The sequence below is a fragment of the Canis lupus genome, chromosome 10, assembly GCF_048164855.1.
Source record: "Canis lupus baileyi chromosome 10, mCanLup2.hap1, whole genome shotgun sequence".
Taxonomy (NCBI): Eukaryota; Metazoa; Chordata; class Mammalia; order Carnivora; family Canidae; genus Canis; species Canis lupus.
In genome coordinates this window covers 25,417,783-25,438,546 of record NC_132847.1, presented here as the reverse complement: position 1 = coordinate 25,438,546, position 20,764 = coordinate 25,417,783, and the positions used below count along the sequence as shown (strand labels likewise).

The following is a 20,764-nucleotide window of genomic DNA, read 5'->3' as shown; positions in this document are numbered from 1 at the left end:
CAAGTGTCCTCCTTAATACCCATCACCGAGTTACTCCATCCCCCAAACCCCCACCCTTCTAACAACCCTCTGTTTGTTTCCTAGAGTTAAGAGTTTCTTAGGGTTTGCCTCCCTCTCTGTTTTTATCTTATTTTACTTTTCCTCCTTTCCCCTATGTGCACCTGTTTTGTTTCTTAAATTTGACATATGAGTGAAATCATATGATATCTGTCTTTGTCTTACTTATTTGGCTAAGAATACCCTCTAGGTCTTACTGACTTTAAAACCTGTACACTCACTTACTATAGTAGAGAATTTGCTAGGTGTTCAAATTTCTGTATCCCAGCTCACCCTTTATTTCCCCAAGTTAGCTGAGAGTCAGCCCCAATTAAGCCTCTAGTTTTTATAGTGTGCTAAGGAGAAGGACATATATCCTGCTCACCAAGAGGTAACACAGTGAAAGAAAAGACAAAGGGATTTGGGTCGGACCTACCTGTTTTGAATCTTGGCTCAACCACTTAGTAGCTACGTTATCTTAGACAAGTAAACTGCTTTGATTGAGTCAACATTTATGGAAGGTCTATCATGTTCCAAAACATATTCTAGACTCTATTTGTGAATAAAACCGACAACATTTCCTAACCTCAAGAAGCTTACATTCCAGGAGAGGACATGGAAAGTAAATACAATAAACAGATAAAATACATAGTATGTCATATGGTCATAAGAGTACCATGAAGGAAAAGCAGCAGGATAGGGTGATGGCAAACAGAGAAGGCTTACAATTTTTTTTAAAGATACTCAAGGAAGGCTTCTGAGAAAGTGACACGTGAGCAAAGACTTGAATGAGTTGTGAAAGTTACTCATTTAGAGACCTAGGGGAAGAGCATTCCAAGTAAAGAAAATAGCCAATACCCAGTGTTCATTAAATCAAGATCTGGTCTGTGCCAGATGTGCTGGGAGAACAGCAAGGAAGTCAGCGGGAGTAGATAGAGGAAAGGAGAGAAGCACAGGTAATAAAATCAGGAGGAGAATGGAGGGGCCAGCATTGCATGTCCTTATAGGATGATATAATGACTCCACTTTTACTTTGAGCAGATGGGACACTGTTGGAGGGTTTCGACAGGGCAGTGCCATGATCTGACTAGTTTTTTTACGTATTCCTCCATCTGATATATGGAGAATACACTATAGCAGACCAGGACAGATTTTGTGTGTGTGTGTGTGTGTGTGTGTGTGTGTGTGTGTCCTGAACAAGTGAAAGGGTGGGAGAAACTAAATAAGGTGGAGAAGACTAGATTCAGAGTTAATTTTGTTAAGTTTGAAGTGATTATTTTCCAAGTGGAAATATCAACTTGGCAACTGGATATATGAGTCAAGTTCAGGAGAAGGATGTGCTAAAGATATAACTTTTGGAGTCATCAGCATATGGATGGTATCTAATGCTCTTATATAAGATCACTAAGGCAATGAGTATAAATAGATAAAAGGAGAAATCAAAGGACAGGGCATATCTTTGGGGCATTCCAAAATTAAGACATCAGAGAGATGAGAATAAATCCAGAAAGAATATAAAAAGACGTCATTCAGGAAGAAAAAACACAGAAGAGCATGTTAAGCTAGAAGCCAAATGAAAAATGGGTATCAGAGAGGAGGAAATAATCATCTATGTCAAAGGTCTTGATAAGTCACATAATATGAAGACTGAGAACCAACACTGGGTTTGGCAACATAAAAGTCACCTGTGACCTGTGATCTCACTGGAGAAAGTGGACGTGGGTATGAAATACTTATTGAATGGAATAAGAAAGAATGCCTGGAGGGCAACTGGAAACAATGAGTGTAGACAATTCTATTGAGGAGTTTTGCTATAAAATGGATCAGGAAATTGTGCTGGTAATTGGAGAGAAAAGTGTGGTCAAGACAAAATCCTTTTTAAGACAAAGAAAATAGCAGCATGTTTGCATACTGAGCCAGGAGGGAAAGGGAGAAATTGACAATGCAGGAGAAAGAAAGGAAGACAGCAGGAGCCCTGTCCCTGAGTAGGTGCCAGGGACTAATATCCAGCACCAAAGTGAAGGACATGACCTTAGATAAGAGCAAGAGCACTTCATCCACAGCAAGAAGAGGGAACAGTCCATGAGTGCGGATGTATGAAGGTAGATTATGTGATCTTGTCAGCATGTGGTGCTTTGCTTCTGATGACTCCTATTTTCCAAGCAAATTGGGAACCAAGGTCCTTGTTTGATAGTCAGGAGGGAGAGGAAGTGTCAGAAGACGGAGGAGAGGAGAAGATATGCAACACTTGTTAGGAGAGATGGAGGGTAAACTGCCCAGAGGCACTCAGGATTACTTGAGGTTGGAGGTAGTTGATAGTAAGCCTGATCAGCACAGTTGTGTGTTTTGCACCCACCTTTACTATGCAGAGGCAGGAACAGGGCAGCAGAGTCAGACTCAACTAAGGTCAGGCTTTTTTCTGTCCAACAAGAAAGATGAGATAAGGGATTCCTGGGTGGCTCAGCGGTTGAGCACTGATCTGGGGATGAGTCCCACGTCGGGCTCCCTGTGGGGAGCCTGCATCTCTCTCTGCCTGTGTCTCTGCCTCTCTCTCTGTGTCTCTCATGAATAAATAAATAAAATCTTTAAATAAATACAAATTATTAGTTTAAAATGAAAAGAAAGATGAAATAAGAGGAGGGCCAGAGAGTTGATGACATGTACAGGGATGATTATAACAACTGCCCATAAAATACAAGCACTGTAAGAAGGGAGACAGGCACCTAAATGGAACAAAAACTAAGGGAAGTGTAACCAATGCCTTGTAGATCTATCTGGTAGAAGCAAAGGATTGAGGTCCTAGAGGGAACGAGCTCAACATATAGGAGGTGGTAGTCAGAGCAGGAAGAGTTGAAGATGGGGGTTACAAAGGAGCTATGGTGGGGCGGGGGTGGGGGGGGGGATATGTAAGAGAATGAATGGCTGAGTTAAGAGTGGAGGAGAAAGTCACTGGGAAAACACCATTAAGGAAATGAGAGGGCAGAGTAACAGGAGGGTCATCTTCCTGAATACTGAAACCCCCACAAATAACAACAGCAATGTTGGGAGAGTGGCAGTGAGACAGGAGCTAAAATCTTCAAGGAAAGTAAGAGTGATCTAGAGATGAATAAGTTCCTAATAGAAGGAAAAGCAGACTCAGCTTATTAGTTTCTCTCTGTGGGTCTCAGTTTCCCCATTTTTAAGTTGGAAATGCAGCCAGTCCTTCCATCATGAGATTTTTATAAGGATTAAGTGAGATATTGCAGGCAGAACATCTGTCACCCATTGGGACTGGCAGACTTTAATGTGCAGAAAATTAAATTATTTTTAAAAGGGCAACTGTGAACTCCAGGGTATGTGCCTCATCCACCTACCACTAAAGTTGGGAGAGTGTGACCTAGAAGACTTCCTGAACTCAGAGTTGACCCAATAAATCACACTCATCCTAACTGCCCAAAGACGTTCCCCTGTGGCCCTGTCTGGGAAGCCTGGGCCTGGCCATGACCACCCCCTACCACCTGCAGCTGGCCTCATCCATACCAACTCTGTCTTCCCAGCAGGCCCGGTGTTCTCACTTACTCAGCTAACCATCTGCAGACACCAGGTTTGTTGCCTTCCAGCTTCAGTGTCAAATGCAGAAAGCAAAAGCCAACTACATGCTTTGGCTGCTCTGTCTGGTGTGCCTCCCTTTTTTATGGCCAAGCTGGCTGAAAGAGCCCAGGGAAGTTAAAATCTCAAATAAAATGGTACCTTGTGTTCTGAACTGTGCTGAGCCCAGAAATGTGCAAAGGCTCTAGGACAGTACAATCTGACGTTCCTAGCATGGGGAGCTTGGGCCATGGGCTGAGTCCAGCCTTTTCCAATTCTTTTCTGTATCTATCCCTAGATTCAGCTCTAGATGGGAGTTTCTACCAAGAGAAGAGGTCATGTCTAACAGGAAAGTGTCTGTCTTACCAGGAATAGGCAACAGTATTCAGAGACTCCTCCTTCTCAAGACAGAGACAAGAAAGGTGACAGAGTAGAGGCCAGAGGCTTAGGACACCTGAGTTGTGGTGCCAGGATTGCCCGAGTTGAAGAGGTCCCTTTTGCTGAGTCCCCCAATCTGCTGAGTTTCCCATCTATGGTTCATCGGGGCTGTCAGAGTATCTTAGCTGGAGCAAGCTCTGAGCAAGTTTTACCTGGCATTACTGTGATGCAATCTAGAGTGGATCCCTGGCCTCCTCTCCCCCACACTACTCAGAGACCATATCTGCCTCATTCACTGCCAATTTTCCATTGCCTAGTACATAGCAGGCCCTCAATAATGAGGGAGAGGAGGAAAAGAGGGAGGGAGGGAGGAAGGGAGGTATGTTTAGGATGAAGGAGCATAGAACACAGCTCTTCCTATCGCCACCCAGCTCTGTACCAGGTACCAAAACCTAGAATACTCCAAGTATCTTCCCTGAATTCTTCTCCATCACAGCCTGCCTTAGCTGAGTAGTGGTTTTCCTACCCAGAATTTCTCTTCTCCTTAAATTATATATAAAAATTAAGGGTGGCCTCTCTTGTCAGAAAACATGTTCTTGATCCTCTTCCTAGCAAGCAAACCCTTATTGCCCTCTTTCTCTAATGCACAGTGACATTTTGACACAACAGTACTGGATAGAGACAAGAATCATTAATTCAGAAAAATGGTTACACTTGTACAGTTTGCTAGGCTCCTATTTACACAGGAATCCAAATTCTGGAAAAGCAAACCTCCATTCCTATTTACCAACTACTATTGGTAGTTGAAACCTGTTGACATTGATTTATATTAAAAGTGACATCTGGCTCTTGTGTCTTTTCTGAATAGCCTTGTTTCAACTAAAAAACAAACAAGGAAACCTCTAGAGGAAAATATTTTTGGGGAGTAGTGGTATGAGGGTGACATGAAACATTTTTTTGTCCAACATTTTGGTTCATAATGTGGAACTGAAGCAATCTGTTTAGGGGGAGAGATAAGCTGGCACGTCACTCAGAAAGGAACTGCAGTCTCTCAAAGATAATTCTGAAAGGTATGCCTAGGGAAGGAAATGAGAACTCCAGAGGCAACTCATTAACAAAACAAAACAACACAACACAGAGGTCAAGACCTAAAAATGTTTATTCAACACTAAGTAATTTAAGGAGCCATGATTTGCCATACAAAAGGATTTGTGGTTAAGAAAGGATCCCATTAGATTTAAATTACATTTGATTTTTAAATGTATAATTTACAAGCAGATTTTCCAGCACCTAAAAAGAAAGAATTTTTTTCCCCAATTTTAGCCCATCAGTCAGATCTTTCCAGTAAACTTCCTGTGTAGAACAGTTACCACTCTATGTTGGTAGTAAATGAGTGAAGGGTTATTTCCAGCCTTCGAAGTTCACTTCTTTATCACCCCTTTCTCAGAACTGGGAACAAAGAAGTGCTGCTTTGAGAGAGCCAGGATGGGCATCAGTGTAGCACGTACCCACAGTGACTCAGATGCAGGTAGCCTGTCCACTCTGAGGAATCCCAGCTTAGAGAAGAGGCCCTCTAGGTTGCTGTGCCTTCTGGGCACAGTGCAGCCCTGCTTCCAGTGCTCTCTGGGAGCTCACACTTGGTGGACAGTTATTGATCCACACTGCTGTGCTGGGCAAGCCGATCTGTGGTGCTCAGTGTGACACACCCCTGATTTCTCTTTATTCTGTTAGAACGATTACAGGAAGTTATCTATGCAATGCAAGGATTTTGTGGTGGGCGTGCTGGACCTATGCCGAGACACAGAAGAGGTGGAAGCGATTTTAAATGGTGATGTGAACTTGCAAGTCTGGTCCGACCACCACCGTCCAAGTCTGAGCCGGATCAAACTCGCCATTAAATACGAAGTCAAGAAGGTAAGCTTCCCCACCTCTCCAGGCCTTCCTGTCTTGCAGGGTGGCTTGCTTAGCTTTGTGCTCATGCATATTTTACCTTCCCTCAAGGTGACCACGGAAACACCAATCACCTGACTTCTCTCTAGAAAAAGAATGGCCAGTCTTGCAGGGACTGCTCAGAGCTCCTTAGTCCTCCTTCCTTTCATTCCCCACCCCACCAACAGAAAGGTAGCACGACTTAATTCCATGAACAGGCTTTCAGCCTGGAAAACAAAAGAGATTTTCAGCCTCCAGACAACTGGCAGGGACAACGTGACATGACATCAGCTAGTAGGCCAATTCCCCAGTTTCATAAGAAACATATTACTCTGGTCTACCAATAGCATTGATTGAGCTCTGTGTGCCTGGGAACTTGCTGTGTAGAAAATGTTCTAGTGTGGAGGTTTTGTGGGATCCATGGTTCTGGGAGTCTTAGAAAAACTTCACTCCAAAGGCTTATGAAAGTATTTAGTAGGAGGCTCAAGGAGACTCACAGGAGTAAGTTCATCCACATTTCCTCAGTTAACCTCAAAGTGTCTTTAATCCCACAGGCACCTAGTAGCCCTCAGACCCAAAGTAAGTGGTCAGATTGAAGTTCTCAGCAGCAAAAGTCAATTATGTTTCCACTTTGGATGTACTCTGGATTCTTTAAAATCTGCTCTTACATTAGATGATGTCATCCATCCTGATGAAAACTGCAGAGATCCAAAGATCCATGTGTTGTATTATCATTGTTTGCACATAAGCAAAATACATGATCAGGATTTTTTTTTTTTCCAGCTATTCCACAGGATCAGTACTGGGGGTATTTTCAGTGCTCCCAAACTGACCTCTGGGCACTTCTCCTCTTGCTTGATTATCTTAATTTGTGTGGAGGGAATCATCCTTCAACAAACCACATATATCTGTGGGATTTATCTAGTGAGAGCTTCCAAATTAAAAAAAATCTTCCTGCCCTCTTACTTTTAATAATAATAAAAACTAAGAAAAATAGCTTTTTTTCAAAGACTCTGAGTCCCAAAGGCAAAGTGGACAATCACGGGAAATTTGGCCTTCAATTACCATTCAAAAGCATACGGCTATGAAAACAGAGGGAGAAGGCTATAGGTTCAAGTACAACCCTATTTTTTTAGCTCAGGAAAACTCATTTTTTTACCAGCCTGAAGAGCTCAATGAGTCTTTTCACCAAAGCACAACAATCCAATCCAGAAGCTGCTAAGATATCCATGGCCTTGGAGTTCACATACACCCTGCTATGGAGATTGTTTAGCAGTGGTAAAGATGAGCTTAAGTTTCCAAAACCATAAGCATTTCCTTCCTTGCCTAAGCCAGAGTATCCTCCTGCCTCCCAGCACAGGGAAGGAGCCACAGGGTGGAGGTGAAGATGTCTTTGAAAACCCAAAGAACAGAGATGCTTGGCATCTGCAGATTTATATTCACAGTTTTGGCTATTCCTGGGCAATTCCAATGGCCCATAAAATGCAAGTATTTACCATTTTTCTGAAATGTAAATCCAAATCTCTTAGCAAAACTGTCACTGAGGGTAGATCAGTCAGCTAGTCTGAAAGTCTGGCCACCACCTCAAAGCTACCTGTCCCCCCTCATTGTCAATTACTAAGTGCAAAACAACTCCAGTGATGAATGAGGAGAAAAAGTGAAGTACTCCATGAACATGACAGTTTGGGGCACAATAAAAAGGTTTTATGAGGGAAATTATTTAGAGATATTAGCCAATTAGGAGAGTCATAAAGGTCTCAGGAAATATCCATCATGTATGTCAAGTGTCTGTAGCAATCCATAGTAGGGAAGATGATAAACAACCTGCATAAAAAGTCAGCCTTGCTCATTTTAAGTACCTGCAATGGGTAAATTGTCTCCAACCATGTATACCATTATGCAACATCAGACAGATTCAGAGTTCTCCTTGACATTTATTCTATCATGAGTTATGGTGAAAATACCTAATATTAAAAAGGTATATTAATATTATAATGAGATTTCATTTTTAATTTATGAACTTTAGCATGCTTCCATGGGCACAATCTAACCCTGGATCTTTGAGTTATGAAATGACTAGCATCAAAGGTTATTTGTAGATACACTGCCTTTACACCTGATATATACAATACTTTTAAAGCTGGAATATAGAACCATAAAAATTTCCTAAGTCTCTGCCCGTATGATATCAAGTTAAACCATTAATTTGGTAATTAAAACAAACTAGTTATTCTTGGCAATTTCATGGGATGCTACCAAATATGACCTTAAAAAAAAAAAAAAGGTTTCTTATTCAAATAAATTTGAAGATCCTGAGTTAAGTCGAGTCAAACAGATTGTTTTAAGACATTACAGAGCTTTTAATATGTATTACTATATTTATTAAAAGAAGAAGGTACTATATGCATTACTTGACCACAGAACTCTATTTCTCATAGAACATCTGGTGAAACTAGTTTTCCATGTAATAGTCTTTGGGATACTCTAAAGCAGAATCGGCCTAAATTATCCATGTAACACACCGTTCTAAATGAGGTGGGTGCCGCCCTGTGGCTGGTAATGAGCCCTGGATCATGTCCTTCACTTAAACGTCTGCCTCTCTTCAAGCACCACACTAACAATGTCTGGTCCTCTAGCTGGTTCAATCATGTCAGCCTCATTAGATAAAGACAATTATCTCACCACTGCACAAAGGACTACCTGGTAAAGAGAAAAGAATCATAAAGAAGGTGTCAGGAGATGAGATTTTTAGCATAATTCCTTCACTTACTAGTTACATTGTCTTCAGCAAGTCTTCGAAGCTCTCTGAGTCACATTCCGTATCTGTAAAGTGGGCATATAAGCTTTTGCTTCAGAGTTTTCTGTGAACTTTTAAATGAATGGATATGAAACTGTAACGTTCTCTAGTTCCACAGGAAAGCACCATTGCTGTCATTCAATAATGTCCTCCTTCCTTGGAACTAGAGGGGTCTTTCTGTTTTCACAGATATTCCCAAACTTGTCCCTTGCCTTCTCCCTAGAAAAATGCTAGAAACTGCCCCTTGGGTAAGAACATTATCATTATAGCCTAAAATTCCTCCAGAAAAGACAAAAGGCCTTATGAGGATATTGTTGTTCTCCATGATTTTTGCTTTAAGATAAAACTCAGCCTTCCCAAAACCCCAGCAGATACGTTATCTGAAATGCTAATCACTGTGTTTGGAAGACAGTGTTGGGGAAGTGGCTCAGAAGGTTAATTAATCCTGACCCCAGAGTCTGAGATTAATCCTGACCCCAGAGTCTACCACACCACCAACTCTATGCTGGGCTCTGGGGAGACTGAGAAGACCAAGACCCAGGCCTCACCTTTGGGGGGTTCATCTAGCAAAGGAGAGAGAAGAGTGAATCACAGTTACCACCCTGAGCAGGACAAACAGAAACGGGAAGGGGCAGCATGGAAGCCAGAGGAAGCAGTGACCAGCTCAGTCTGGACCCCAGGAAAAGTTTCCCAGAAGCGGAAATGCTTGAGACAGGGCTAAAAGGATGGGAGGTGCTAGAGGGGATGTCAATCTAGCAGAGAAGCAAGGGAGGACAATTTAGGCAGAGGGAGGTGAAAGTTGAAAAGTTTCAGGTACCTGAGGAAGAGTAGCATATGTGGGGCTATATTTAGAGGGGGACAAGTGCTTCTCTATGGCTAATCACTGGGGGAAAGGAGCAGACCAGAAAGCTTGTCGGAACTAAATCCTTGAGGGCGTTTCATTACACAGCCACTTGGACATTATCCTGGCAGTTCTGTCCCAGGGAATTTTCTGTGATGATGCAAATGTTCTATTTTCTGCTGTCTACCATGGTAGGTGCTAACTTCTTATGCATGGCCAGCCAGCACTGGAAATGTGGCTAATGTAATTATGAAACTGAATTCTTATTATTTTTAATTAATTAATTTAAATATTAAAGCCACATGGGGGCAGTGGGTATGACACGAGACAGTGTGACTGTAAATCCTCACCCATGCCTTCAATAAGCTTTCAGTGAGTGCCTACAAACTATGCTGTGCTAATCACTGGGGATATGTGGTGAATAAAAAGGACATGATGTCAGCCATCATAGGAAAGACAGATATTAATCAACATATCACACCAATAAATTGTTATGCTGGATTAGAAGTAAGTGTTATAAAAGATAAGACCACGATATTACAACTTCTAAAGTTAGATGTCACCTAATAAGGGAGATCAGTGATGGCTTCTCTGAGGAAGTCATACTTGCTCTGAGAGCTAAAGAATAAAAAGTTAACCAGACATAGGGAGGACATTGCTAAAGGACAGAACATGTTCAAAGCATATTCAAAGGTCCTGTGGTAAGAGAAAACATAGCATATAAGAGAAATTGAAAGAAGGTGACTGTGGCTGAAATGGAAGCCCTAGGGAAGGTGTGGGATGAGTATAAAGAAGCAGGCAGGGACCAGACCAGGCAGGGGCTCACAGGCCATGCTAAAGAATTTTGTTCTTATTCTTTTTTAAAGAATAATAGGAATCCATTGGAAACTTTAAGCAGTGGTTGTAAAGATGGGGAAAGAAGCATACAGCTTTTCCTCTGAGAAAGGCTGGAAGGCAATCGGGTAGGTAGGGATGCAACATTGTTGTTGGGCAAAAGGGACATGATATTAATAGAAATAGGTGTCGTTAAGCTGTGTTGACAAGCAAAGCCAAATTTATAGTGGCTTTTAACAAAAGAAGGCTTATTAACTGCTCATCCTATTTCTGTCCTAGAAGAGAACGCTCTCAGGAACCCAGGCTGATAGGGGAGCTACCCTCTCCAATGGTCCCGCCCTGCCAAAGGGAACTCCCATGATGGAGAGTCCCACACCAGCAAGAAAATGCTTCCACCTAGCAGTGGCATGCATTGTTTCCACTTACAAACTCATTGTCAATGATTAGTCACGTCACCCACCACACTATGAGAGAAGCCAGGAAGTATAACCCTGCCATATGTTGAAAGGAAAGAAAAATGAAGCTGTTTGGCAAATAGCACTAATGACTACCAAAAGGATAAAAGTCAGAGGAATCCATATTAATAGCCTCAACTTCTCTATAAATAGGAAGCAGAATCACCCTCTGAGGTAGAAAAAAAGTGAAAAAAAAAAAAGAAAGTTGGGGGAAAAATTCCTTGGGAGATGGAAGACAGCTGAGCAGTAGAGCCAACAGCCCAGCCAAGACTGGAAACTATAAATTCATTGCCAGTAGCCTGTGTTCTTAATAAAAATAGAAAATCTCTACAAAAAAAAAAAAATGGTAAGACGCCAAGTCAATGTCCTCCGTGAACCTTAATTCCATGCTGTCAATTTCATTTCAAGATTTTTTCACAGACATTGGTCCCAGAAGTGCACAAAATGTGGCCAGAGGTTCCCCTCCAAGAATAATGCCAAAGAGGGAGGGGCAAGTTTGGGGGGGGGGCGTAATTCCATCCACATCACCACTCTGTCAGAGCTGGGCCAGGGCCTCTAACCCCAGCAGAAGTCCCTTCACTTTTCTTCCAAAAATCACCACCTTGTACACATTTTACAGCCATGTTGGGAACAGGCCCACTTTTCTATCTGGAAAAAACTCCAGGAAAAGAAAAAAGAACATGGTAAGTCCTCCATTTACTAAGTATGTGGCTTTAGTTAGGTTACTTAGCCTGCTGGCCTGCAGCAAACTCCCAGAGAAGGTGCACCCTGATGCTCAAGAGCCTGCTGACCAAAAATCTGTGTTAAAACTGACAATGAGGCCCAGCTATAGATACACAGTTGGCTGAAACCCCTCACCCAAATGCAGTGGCTATGGGGAGGGACAGGAGGGAGCGGGAAGATGACTTTTGCTGAGGTTCTTTTTCATTTCCTGTCTGCAGAGAGCACAGGGACAGTAAGAAAAGGGGACCTGGGGACACCAGGGCTTTCTAGAGGACGTCTAAGAGGCCACTGAGACACTCACATGCTCTAAGCAGACATTCTCCCACTGTGTTTTCCTGCTGAGGCATCGTTTTACCAGATGCTCAGAGTTAGGAAGATCAGAGTTGTCACAAACACAGTCTGGCTGGTCAGGCACTACCCCAAACTGTGCTGCAGGATGCCCACTAGCTGCCAAACACTGTCGGAATCCACTTGTATCAAAAGCATCAATCAGCATCCTCTTTGTGGATTCCTCTCAGCATTTCTGTAGCCCTCACCTGACCACACAGCAGAAAAATGATCACTGTCCACCAATCATTCGTCTCAGAGGGGCTATCTTTTGCATAGGAAAGAAGTTTTGTTCTTCTCAAGCAGCAAATCCCCAAGAAGGACTAACCCATGTATGCACATATCCCTTTTCTGCCTGGAAAAACTCTGAGAGGAAAAATAGAACCTGATGGGCAGCAATACAGTGTTGTGTCTGGAAACCTAATTGTGCATATTCAAGTCCTAAGTCTCTTCCCTACTAAATATGTTGCTTCAGGCAAGTTCTTTCATCCCTGTTTCCTTATCTCTATAAGGAGAGCAAATAATACCTAATAATCAGTATTCCTTAACACCCATAATGCAGCTAGAACATGGTAAATGCATAATAAATGTGAGCTAATGGAAGCTGTTTGCCATGTTGTTCATACAAGAACTATTCTTCAGACTAAACCAGAATTGAGAGTGGAGTAAGATTGCAGCATAGCAGAGGGGCCCTGAGCTTACCTCATCCATCAAACACAGGTAGATCAATATGAATCATTTTGAACAAGTAGGAAATCGATCTGAGGATTAAGAAAATAATCTACACAATTGGAGAAAAGAACATGGCAGATGTAAGGTTCAGAGCCATGAATTGGGGAGGAGAAAAGCCTCAGAGCCACAGAGGGAAGGGAACCGAACCCTTTTCTCAGAGTGAAGTCAGGGAGAGAGGGAGAGAGTAGGAGAGAGAACAGCATGTATGTGCATGCAAGATGCCATGGTGTGGGGATCTCCTGGGTCGCACCTGGAGAGATCACTCCCCTTCCTGGAGTACATTGGAAGAGGGTATTTTGCCTCTTCAAGGACGAAAGACCAGCCAAGAGCCATTGAGCAGCCATTGGGCAACAGGGGACAGAGGAGTGCTCAGAGGGCAGATAACCTAGTCGCAGCTTTTCGCTGCGCATCACAACAGACTACAGCCACCGTACCCACACCATGCCATGTGACTGCTTTCCTGGAACAGAATGGTGCCCAGTGCAGTGCTGCCAGGCTCTTCCCTGGGGGAGGGGAGTGGGTTTGTACCTTGCCAGGCCCTTTAAGATTTGAAGTTTTGAATCTCAGTTACCAGCCAGAGATAAAACAGAGAACCGGGGTGCCAGGCATAGACAGGTTGAAGGCAAGGATTTGATGAAAGCCTGGGACACAGGAGAGGAGATTGTTTGCTCTTCTGTAAGGGCCTCCTGAACAGGTGTAGTGATGCCATCTTCCAATCCCGCCCACCAGCACAGTCCAACTTCTGAGAGAAACATAGTGCCTCCAGGGGACGCTGGACTCATTTACGCCAAACCCCACCCCCCTGCCTGGCAGGGGCATCTTTACAAGGACAAGTCTGACTGCGAGCCAGCGCAGCAGGCCTCTCCCCCAGAACACTAACCCAGTCCCTTCACATGTACCAGATCTGCTGATAATAGAGTGCTCCAAAGCATCAGCTTCAGTCAGGTGGGATAGGATGAAGAGTTTTTTTCCTTTTTTTTTTCTTTGGTATCAGGCTTATACATTTTGTTCATTTGTTGGTTTGTTTGCTTGTTTCCTTCTCTTGTTTTTTGGATCAAACTTCTTTTTAACTTTTTTTCTTTTTCTTTTCTCCTTTCTTTTTTAGTCTCTGAAATCAGGCTTATAATTTTTTTGTTTGTTGGCTTTTTTGTTCCTTTTCCGTTTTCTGTTTTCTTGGATTGGGCCCTTTAAAATTTTTTTTTCTATCAGGCTTATCTTAACAAACAAATCAAAGCTCACCTAGTTAAAGATCCAAACACTCCATACTACAAGCAAGGAAGGACTCTGCAGAGGATTGACCTATGGGAAAAAGTAGCCAAAACACAACAGCAGAGTGCACAGGGCATACACCAGAAACACTTCCTGAAGTGCTAGACCCTGGACAGTGGAGGACCCTTTCTTAATATAGTATTACTCTCAGGACCAGGAAACATAACAAGCTTTCTGAATTTCTGAATGCACAAAAGATGGAAACCTAGACATAATGACAAGATGGAGGAATTCTCCCCAAAGGAAAGATCAAGAAGAATTCTCAGTCAGAGATTTGCTCAAAACAGATATGAGGAATACATCTGAATAAGAATTTAGAGCAATAGTCATTAAGAATACTAGCTGGACGTAAAAGAAGCATAGGAGACAGCAAATAAACCCTGGCTGCAGAGATCAAAGCCCTAAAAATGAGTCAGGGCAAAATAAAAAATGCTTTAATTGACATGCAAAACTGACTGGATATAATCAGTATGAGGATGGAAGAAGCAGATGAACAAATAGGTGATACAGAAGATAAGATTATGGAAAATAATGAAGTTGAAAAAGATGAAGGAAAGAAAACTATTAGATCACAAATGTAGACTTAGGAAACTCAGCAATTCCACAATGTACAATAATATCCATAACCTAGGAGTCCCAGAAGAAGAAGAGCAGGGGAAAAGAAGCAGAAAGTTTATCTGAACAAATTATAGCTGAGAACTTCCCTAATCTAGGAAAGGAAAGAGTTTCAAGTCTAAGAGGTAAAGAGAAATCCCTTCAAATTCAACAAAAACAGATCAACATCAAGACGTATCACAGTGACACCTGCACAATACAAAGATAAAAGGAGAATTCTGAAAGCAGCTAGAGACAAAAGTTTCTTAACCTACAAAGGTAGACATATAAGGTTAGCAGCAGATCTGTCCACAGAAACATGGCAGGTCAGAAAGGACTGGCATGATATATTCAACATGCTAAATGGGAAAAATATGCAGCCAAGAATACTTTATCCAGCAAGGTTGTCATTCAGAATAGAAAGAGAGAAAAAGACTTTCAAAAGACAAACAAAAACTAAAGGAGTTCATGAACACTGAACGAGCTATTCAATAAATATTAAAGGGGACCTTTGAGTGGGAAAGAGAGACCAAAAGTAACAAAGACTGAAAATGAACAGAGACAATCCATAGGACAGCAACTTTACAGGTAACACATAGCACTATATTCGTATCAATCAATAATTATTCCAAATGTAAATGGATTCAGTGCTCCAATTAAAAGAGAGAGTAGCAAAATGGATTAAAAAAAAAAAAAACAGGGCAGCCCTGGTGGCGCAGTGGTTTAGCACCGCTTACAGCCCAGGGTGTGATCCTGGAGACCCAGGATCAAGTCCCACATCGGGTTCCTTGCATGGAGCCTGCTTCTCCCTTTGCCTGTGTCTCTGCCTCTCTCTCTGTGTGTGTCTCTCATGAATAAATAAATAGAATCTTTTATAAATAAATAAATAAATAAATAAATAAATAAATAAATAAATAAGCCATCAATATGCTGCTTACAAGAAACTCATTTTAGAGCCAAGACACTCCCAGATTGAAAGTGAGTGGGTGGAGAACTATCTATCATGCTAATGGACATCAAAAAAAAAGCTGGAGTAGCCATAATTCTATCAGACAAACTAGATTTTAAACCAAAGACTAGTAAGATATGAATAAGGGCACTATATCATAATAAAGGGAAAGGGAGGTCTATCCAACAAGATCTAACATTGTAAATATTTATGCCCCCAACTTTGAAGCAAATATATAAATCAATTAATAACAAACTTAAAGAAACTCATTGATAATAATACAATAATAGGAGGGGACTTTAATACCTCAATCACAGCAATGGAAGATGGCTGCTTCTAAGCAGAAGATCAACAAGGAAACAATGGCTTTGAATGACACATGGACCAGATGGACTTAACTGATATACTCAGAGCATTTCATCCTAATGTAACAGAATATACGTTCTTTTCAAGTATACATGGAACATTCTCCAGAACAGATCATATACTAGGTCACTAATCAAGCCTCAACTAGTACAAAAAGATGGAGATCATAACCATGCATATTTTCAAATCACAATGCTATGAAACTTGAAGTCAATCACAAGAAAAAATTTGGAAAGACCACAAATACATGGAGGTTAAAGAATATTCTACTAAATAATGAATGGGTTAACCAAGAAATTAAAGAAGGAATTTAAAAAATACATGGAAGCAAATGAAAATGAAAACCCGACAGTCCAAATCCTTTGGGATGTAGCAAAGGGAGTCATAATAGGGAAGTATAGAGCAATACAAGCCTTCCTCAAGAAGCAAGAAAAGTCTCAAATGCACAACCAAACGTTACATCTAAAGGAGATGGAAAAAGAACAGCGAATAAAGCCTACAGCCAGCAAAAGTAGGGAAATCATTAAGATTAGAGCAGAAATAAATGACAGAAATAAAATAAAAACAGTAGATCAATGAAAGTAGGAGCTGATTCTCTGAGAGAATTAACAAAACTGATATACCCCCTAGCCAGACTTATCAAAAAGAGAAAGGACCCAAATAAATAAAATCACAAATGAAAGAGGAGAGATCATCAACAGTACAGAAATATAATTATAAGAGAATGTTATGAGCAATTATATGCCAACAAATTGGGCAATTTGGAAGAAATGGATAAATTCCTAGAAACATATAAACTAAAAACTGAAACAGGAGGAAATAGAAAATTTGAACAGACCCACAACTAGCAAAGAAATTGAATCAGTAATCAAAAATTTCCCAACAAACAAGAGTCCAGGACTAGAGAGCTTCCCAACAGAATTCTGCCAAACATTTAAAACAAAATTAATACTTATTCTTCTGAAGCTGTTGCAAAAAATAAAAATGGAAGGAAAACTTTCAAACTTATTCTATGAGGACAGCATTACCTTGATTCCAAAACCAAAGACCCCACTAAAAAGGAGAATTACAGACTAATATGTGAACATGGATGCAAAACGAACATGGATGCAAAAATTCCCAACAAGATTACTAGCTAATCAAATCCAGCAGTACATTAAAAGGATTATTTGCCATGATCAAGTGGAATTTACTCCTGGGCTGCCAGGGTGGTTTAGTATCTGCAAATCAATCAATATGATAGATCATATTAAAAAAAGAAAGGATAAGAACCATATGAACCTCTCAATAGATGCAGAAAAAGCACCTGACAAAATATAGCATTCTTTCTTGACAAATAATCTTCAAGAAAGTAGGGATAGAAGGAACATACCTCAACACCATAAAGGCCAAAAGCAAAAAACCCACAGCTAATATCATTCTCAATGGGGAAAAACTGAGAGCTTTTCCCATAAGGTCGGGAACATGACAAGGACGTCCACTCTCACCTCTCTTGTTCAACACAGCACTGGAAGTCCTAGCCTCAGCAATCAGACAACAGAAAGAAATAAAAGGCATCCAAACTGACAAGGAAGAAGTCAAACTTTCACTCTTTGCAGATGACATGATACTCTATGCAGAAAACCTGAAAGACTCCATCAAAGTTGCTAGAACTGATTCATGAATTCAGCAAAGTTATAGGATATAAAATTAACATACAGAAATCTGTTGCATTTCTATACACCAGACACCCAGATGGCTAACAGACACATGAGAAGATGCTCAACATCACTCATCATCAGGGAAATATAAATCAAAACCACAATGATACCACCTCACACCAGTCAGAATGGCTAAAATTAACAAGTCAGGAAACAACAGATGTTGATAAGGATGTGAAGAAAGGGGGAACTCTCTTCCACTGTGGTGGGAACTCAAACTGGTGTAGCCACTCTGGAAAATAGTACGGAGGCTTCTCAAAAAGTGAAAAATAGAGCTACCCTATGACCCAGCAATTGCACTGCTAGGTATTTATCCAAAGGATACAAAAATGCTGATTTGAAGGGGTACATGCACCCTGATGTTTATAGCAGCAATGTCCACAATAGCCAAATTATGGAAAGAGCCCAAATGTCCATCAACTGACGAATGGATAAGGAAGATGCAGTATACACAAACACACACAATGGAATTATTCCATAACAATCAAAAAAGAATGAAATCTTGCCATTTGCAATGATGTGATGGAACTAGAGGGATTTATGCTAAGTAAAGTAAGTCAGAGAAAGATAAATTTCATATGATTTCACTCATATGTGGAATTTAAGAAACAAAACAGGTGAACATAGAGGAAGGGAGGAAAAATGAGACAATATAGAAAGGAAGGCAAACCATAGGAGACTCTAAAATATAGAAAACAAACTGAAGGTTGCTGGAGGGGAGGTGGGTGAGGGGATAGGCTAAATGGATGATGGGTGTTAAGGAGGGCACTTGTTAGAATGAGCACTGGGGATATATGTAAGTGATGAATCACTAAATTCTACTCCTGAAACCAATACTACACTCTATGGTAACTAATGTGAATTTAAATTAAAAACAAAAAGACTAAAGCAGGATTTCTCAACCTCAGTACTACTGACATTCTCAGCCAATTTTTCACTGGGGACACCATCTTGTGTGTAATAAGAATCGTTAGCACTGTCCCTGGCCTCTACCCACTAAATGCCAGTAGCATTCTCCCCCCATACTATATCAACCAGAAATGTCTCCATATAGTCTCTAAAGTCCCTGGCGGAATGGTGGGGACAAAATCATCCCCTGTTGAGAATCTCTGGATAGTTTTCAGAATCTAGGCCATAACCCCCCTTAACGATAAACCCTGAGAGCAGGGATTATAGTCCTCCAAGGATGTACTGCATCTCTCTAGAGCAAATCCAAAGTTGGATCAAACTCAAACGCACTGTATTCCTCTAGAACTAAATTCTCAAACTTAACTGCACAAAGAAACCACCTGAGAGCTTTATTAGAAAACACCAATGTCAGTGCCCCACGCTCCATCTCTAATCTAATTCTTCTGGGTGGGAGCCCAGGGAATATATTTATTAAAGCTCTCATAATTCTAACTTGCAGAAAGACTGAGCTCCTGGAAGGTGGGACCTCTCCTCATCCATCTTGGTCTCTGAAGCCAGAAAACAGTATTTAGCCTGCACATAATGTGCTGGCTCCCTGCTGAGTAAATGAAGAGATGGATGTAAAGTGCAAAGTCATAGGCTTTAATCCTTCTCCAACTAACTGTAATTACCCTTGTGACTAAAAGTCCTCATAGCAGAATTCAGATGATGTTCCACACTGGCCTCGAAGTATGAGGCCGCCACCCCCATTTTTCCACTGACTTGCGTCCCTCTGGGGTTGAAACTCTGCAAAAGAACTCTTACTCTCTTTAAAAAACAAACAAACAAACAACCCCTAACAATGGTCTGGCCCTGGCAGTCTTAGGGATGGAGCAGAGAAAGGGGTGGCTCCCGGGGTGCCTCTGCATAATCAGGGAGAGACCATGAGGCCTTTGTCCACCAAAAGGTAGCTCAGATCACTGACTGTTCAACAGTGGATCTCAGGATTGTTCCCTCCATGCATTAGCTTGAGTTGCTGGCCTGTCCCCACACCCTGCCTGGCTCAGGTTTAAGAGCGAAAAGCAAGCAGAACACCTGATGCCTCCTCTTTGCCTTTCCTCAAGCCTGCTATGAATCATCTAACACAACTTCCTCTAAAGAGCAGATGTCACTATGCTTTTGCAAAAGAGATTTCAGATCCTCAAAGTATGGGCTGTCACAACAGGGCAGAAAACTACTGTGACTTTTGGTTATTTTGCTGCCTTTTGTTCAGCTCTTTCACTATATAAATATTTACATGAAAGAATAATCCTTTAAAGCATTTTTCTTCTTCTTGGTTATCATGTTTCCTAGGCTACATGGCCTTGCTTTTGTAACTATCCTGATACTCACCAAGTGCTGCATTTGTTAAACTAGAGTCTGATTATTATTACATCCTGATTTGGAGGTTAACAAGAAGAGAAGAATTTAAGGAGCATTCAAGGAAGAAACATAAATCCTCAATGCCTCCAAGAAATAAATGTAAATCAGATACATTTACTAGCCCAAAGTGGAAAGAACAGCAAGAGCCATTTTCAAATTGTCACTTTTATCCCAGGGTCAAACAGATCTTAGAAATTATAGTACCCCCAAGGACCTGTGAATAACTCCAGTAATTAAGCTAAAGACCAATACTCATTATTTCTGTAGTAATGCTCATATATGGATTCAGAGTCTTAATGAGCATTTGATCTTTTATATATTCCTCCCATTATGTGCCATAATGCATTATTCTTTTATTAACATTCATCTGCCTAAGGTCACTTGCAAATTCCTTGATGGAAGGGGAGTTTTGTAAGTCTAATTGTGGATGAAAATCTTTGCTTAAAAGAAATCCTTTCACTTATATAATCTAAGCCATACTCCTATTGTACCTAAAAGACTGGAATAGCCTCCAATTGTCCTTACCTCTGTCCTCCACCTCTCCTCCTACACACACACACACACACACACACACACACACACGCAAGAGTTACAGAATTTTTTTAAGTAATCAGATACTGTCATGCCCTTTCACATCTTCCACCTAAAAGTGAACAAGACAGGTGCAGCCCCTGCCCTCAAGGAGCTCACAGTCTAATAATCATCACTGGGAAAAGCAGAGCCTGAGACAAGGGTCTTTGTGCAAGTGAGTGGTCTCAGGATAATACTGCAAGGAAGGGGCAGAAGCTGGAGATGCAGCTAAGTTAAGAAGTGGTTTCAGTGAAGCCTAGCTTCAGCCTTATCTAGTGGGGGAGCTCTGTAGTGTGAGGAGTGCTGCATTCATGCCCCATATTAAAGCAGGGGGCATCTGTATCAGTCATTACAGTGCAGGCTGCCCCCGAGGGGAAGGCATAACCT

The 20,764-nt window shown here is 41.3% G+C and overlaps 1 protein-coding gene across 1 annotated transcript in view; it reads left to right on the top strand.

Moving 5' to 3' along the window:
* The window catches only part of TRPC7 (transient receptor potential cation channel subfamily C member 7), a 144,184-nt gene that overhangs the window by 47,411 nt on the left and 76,009 nt on the right, over nt 1–20,764 (top strand). The window contains exon 5 of the mRNA XM_072842630.1: nt 5,713–5,895. Coding sequence (XP_072698731.1) covers nt 5,713–5,895 — 183 coding nt within the window. The remainder of the gene's footprint in view (nt 1–5,712; nt 5,896–20,764) is intronic.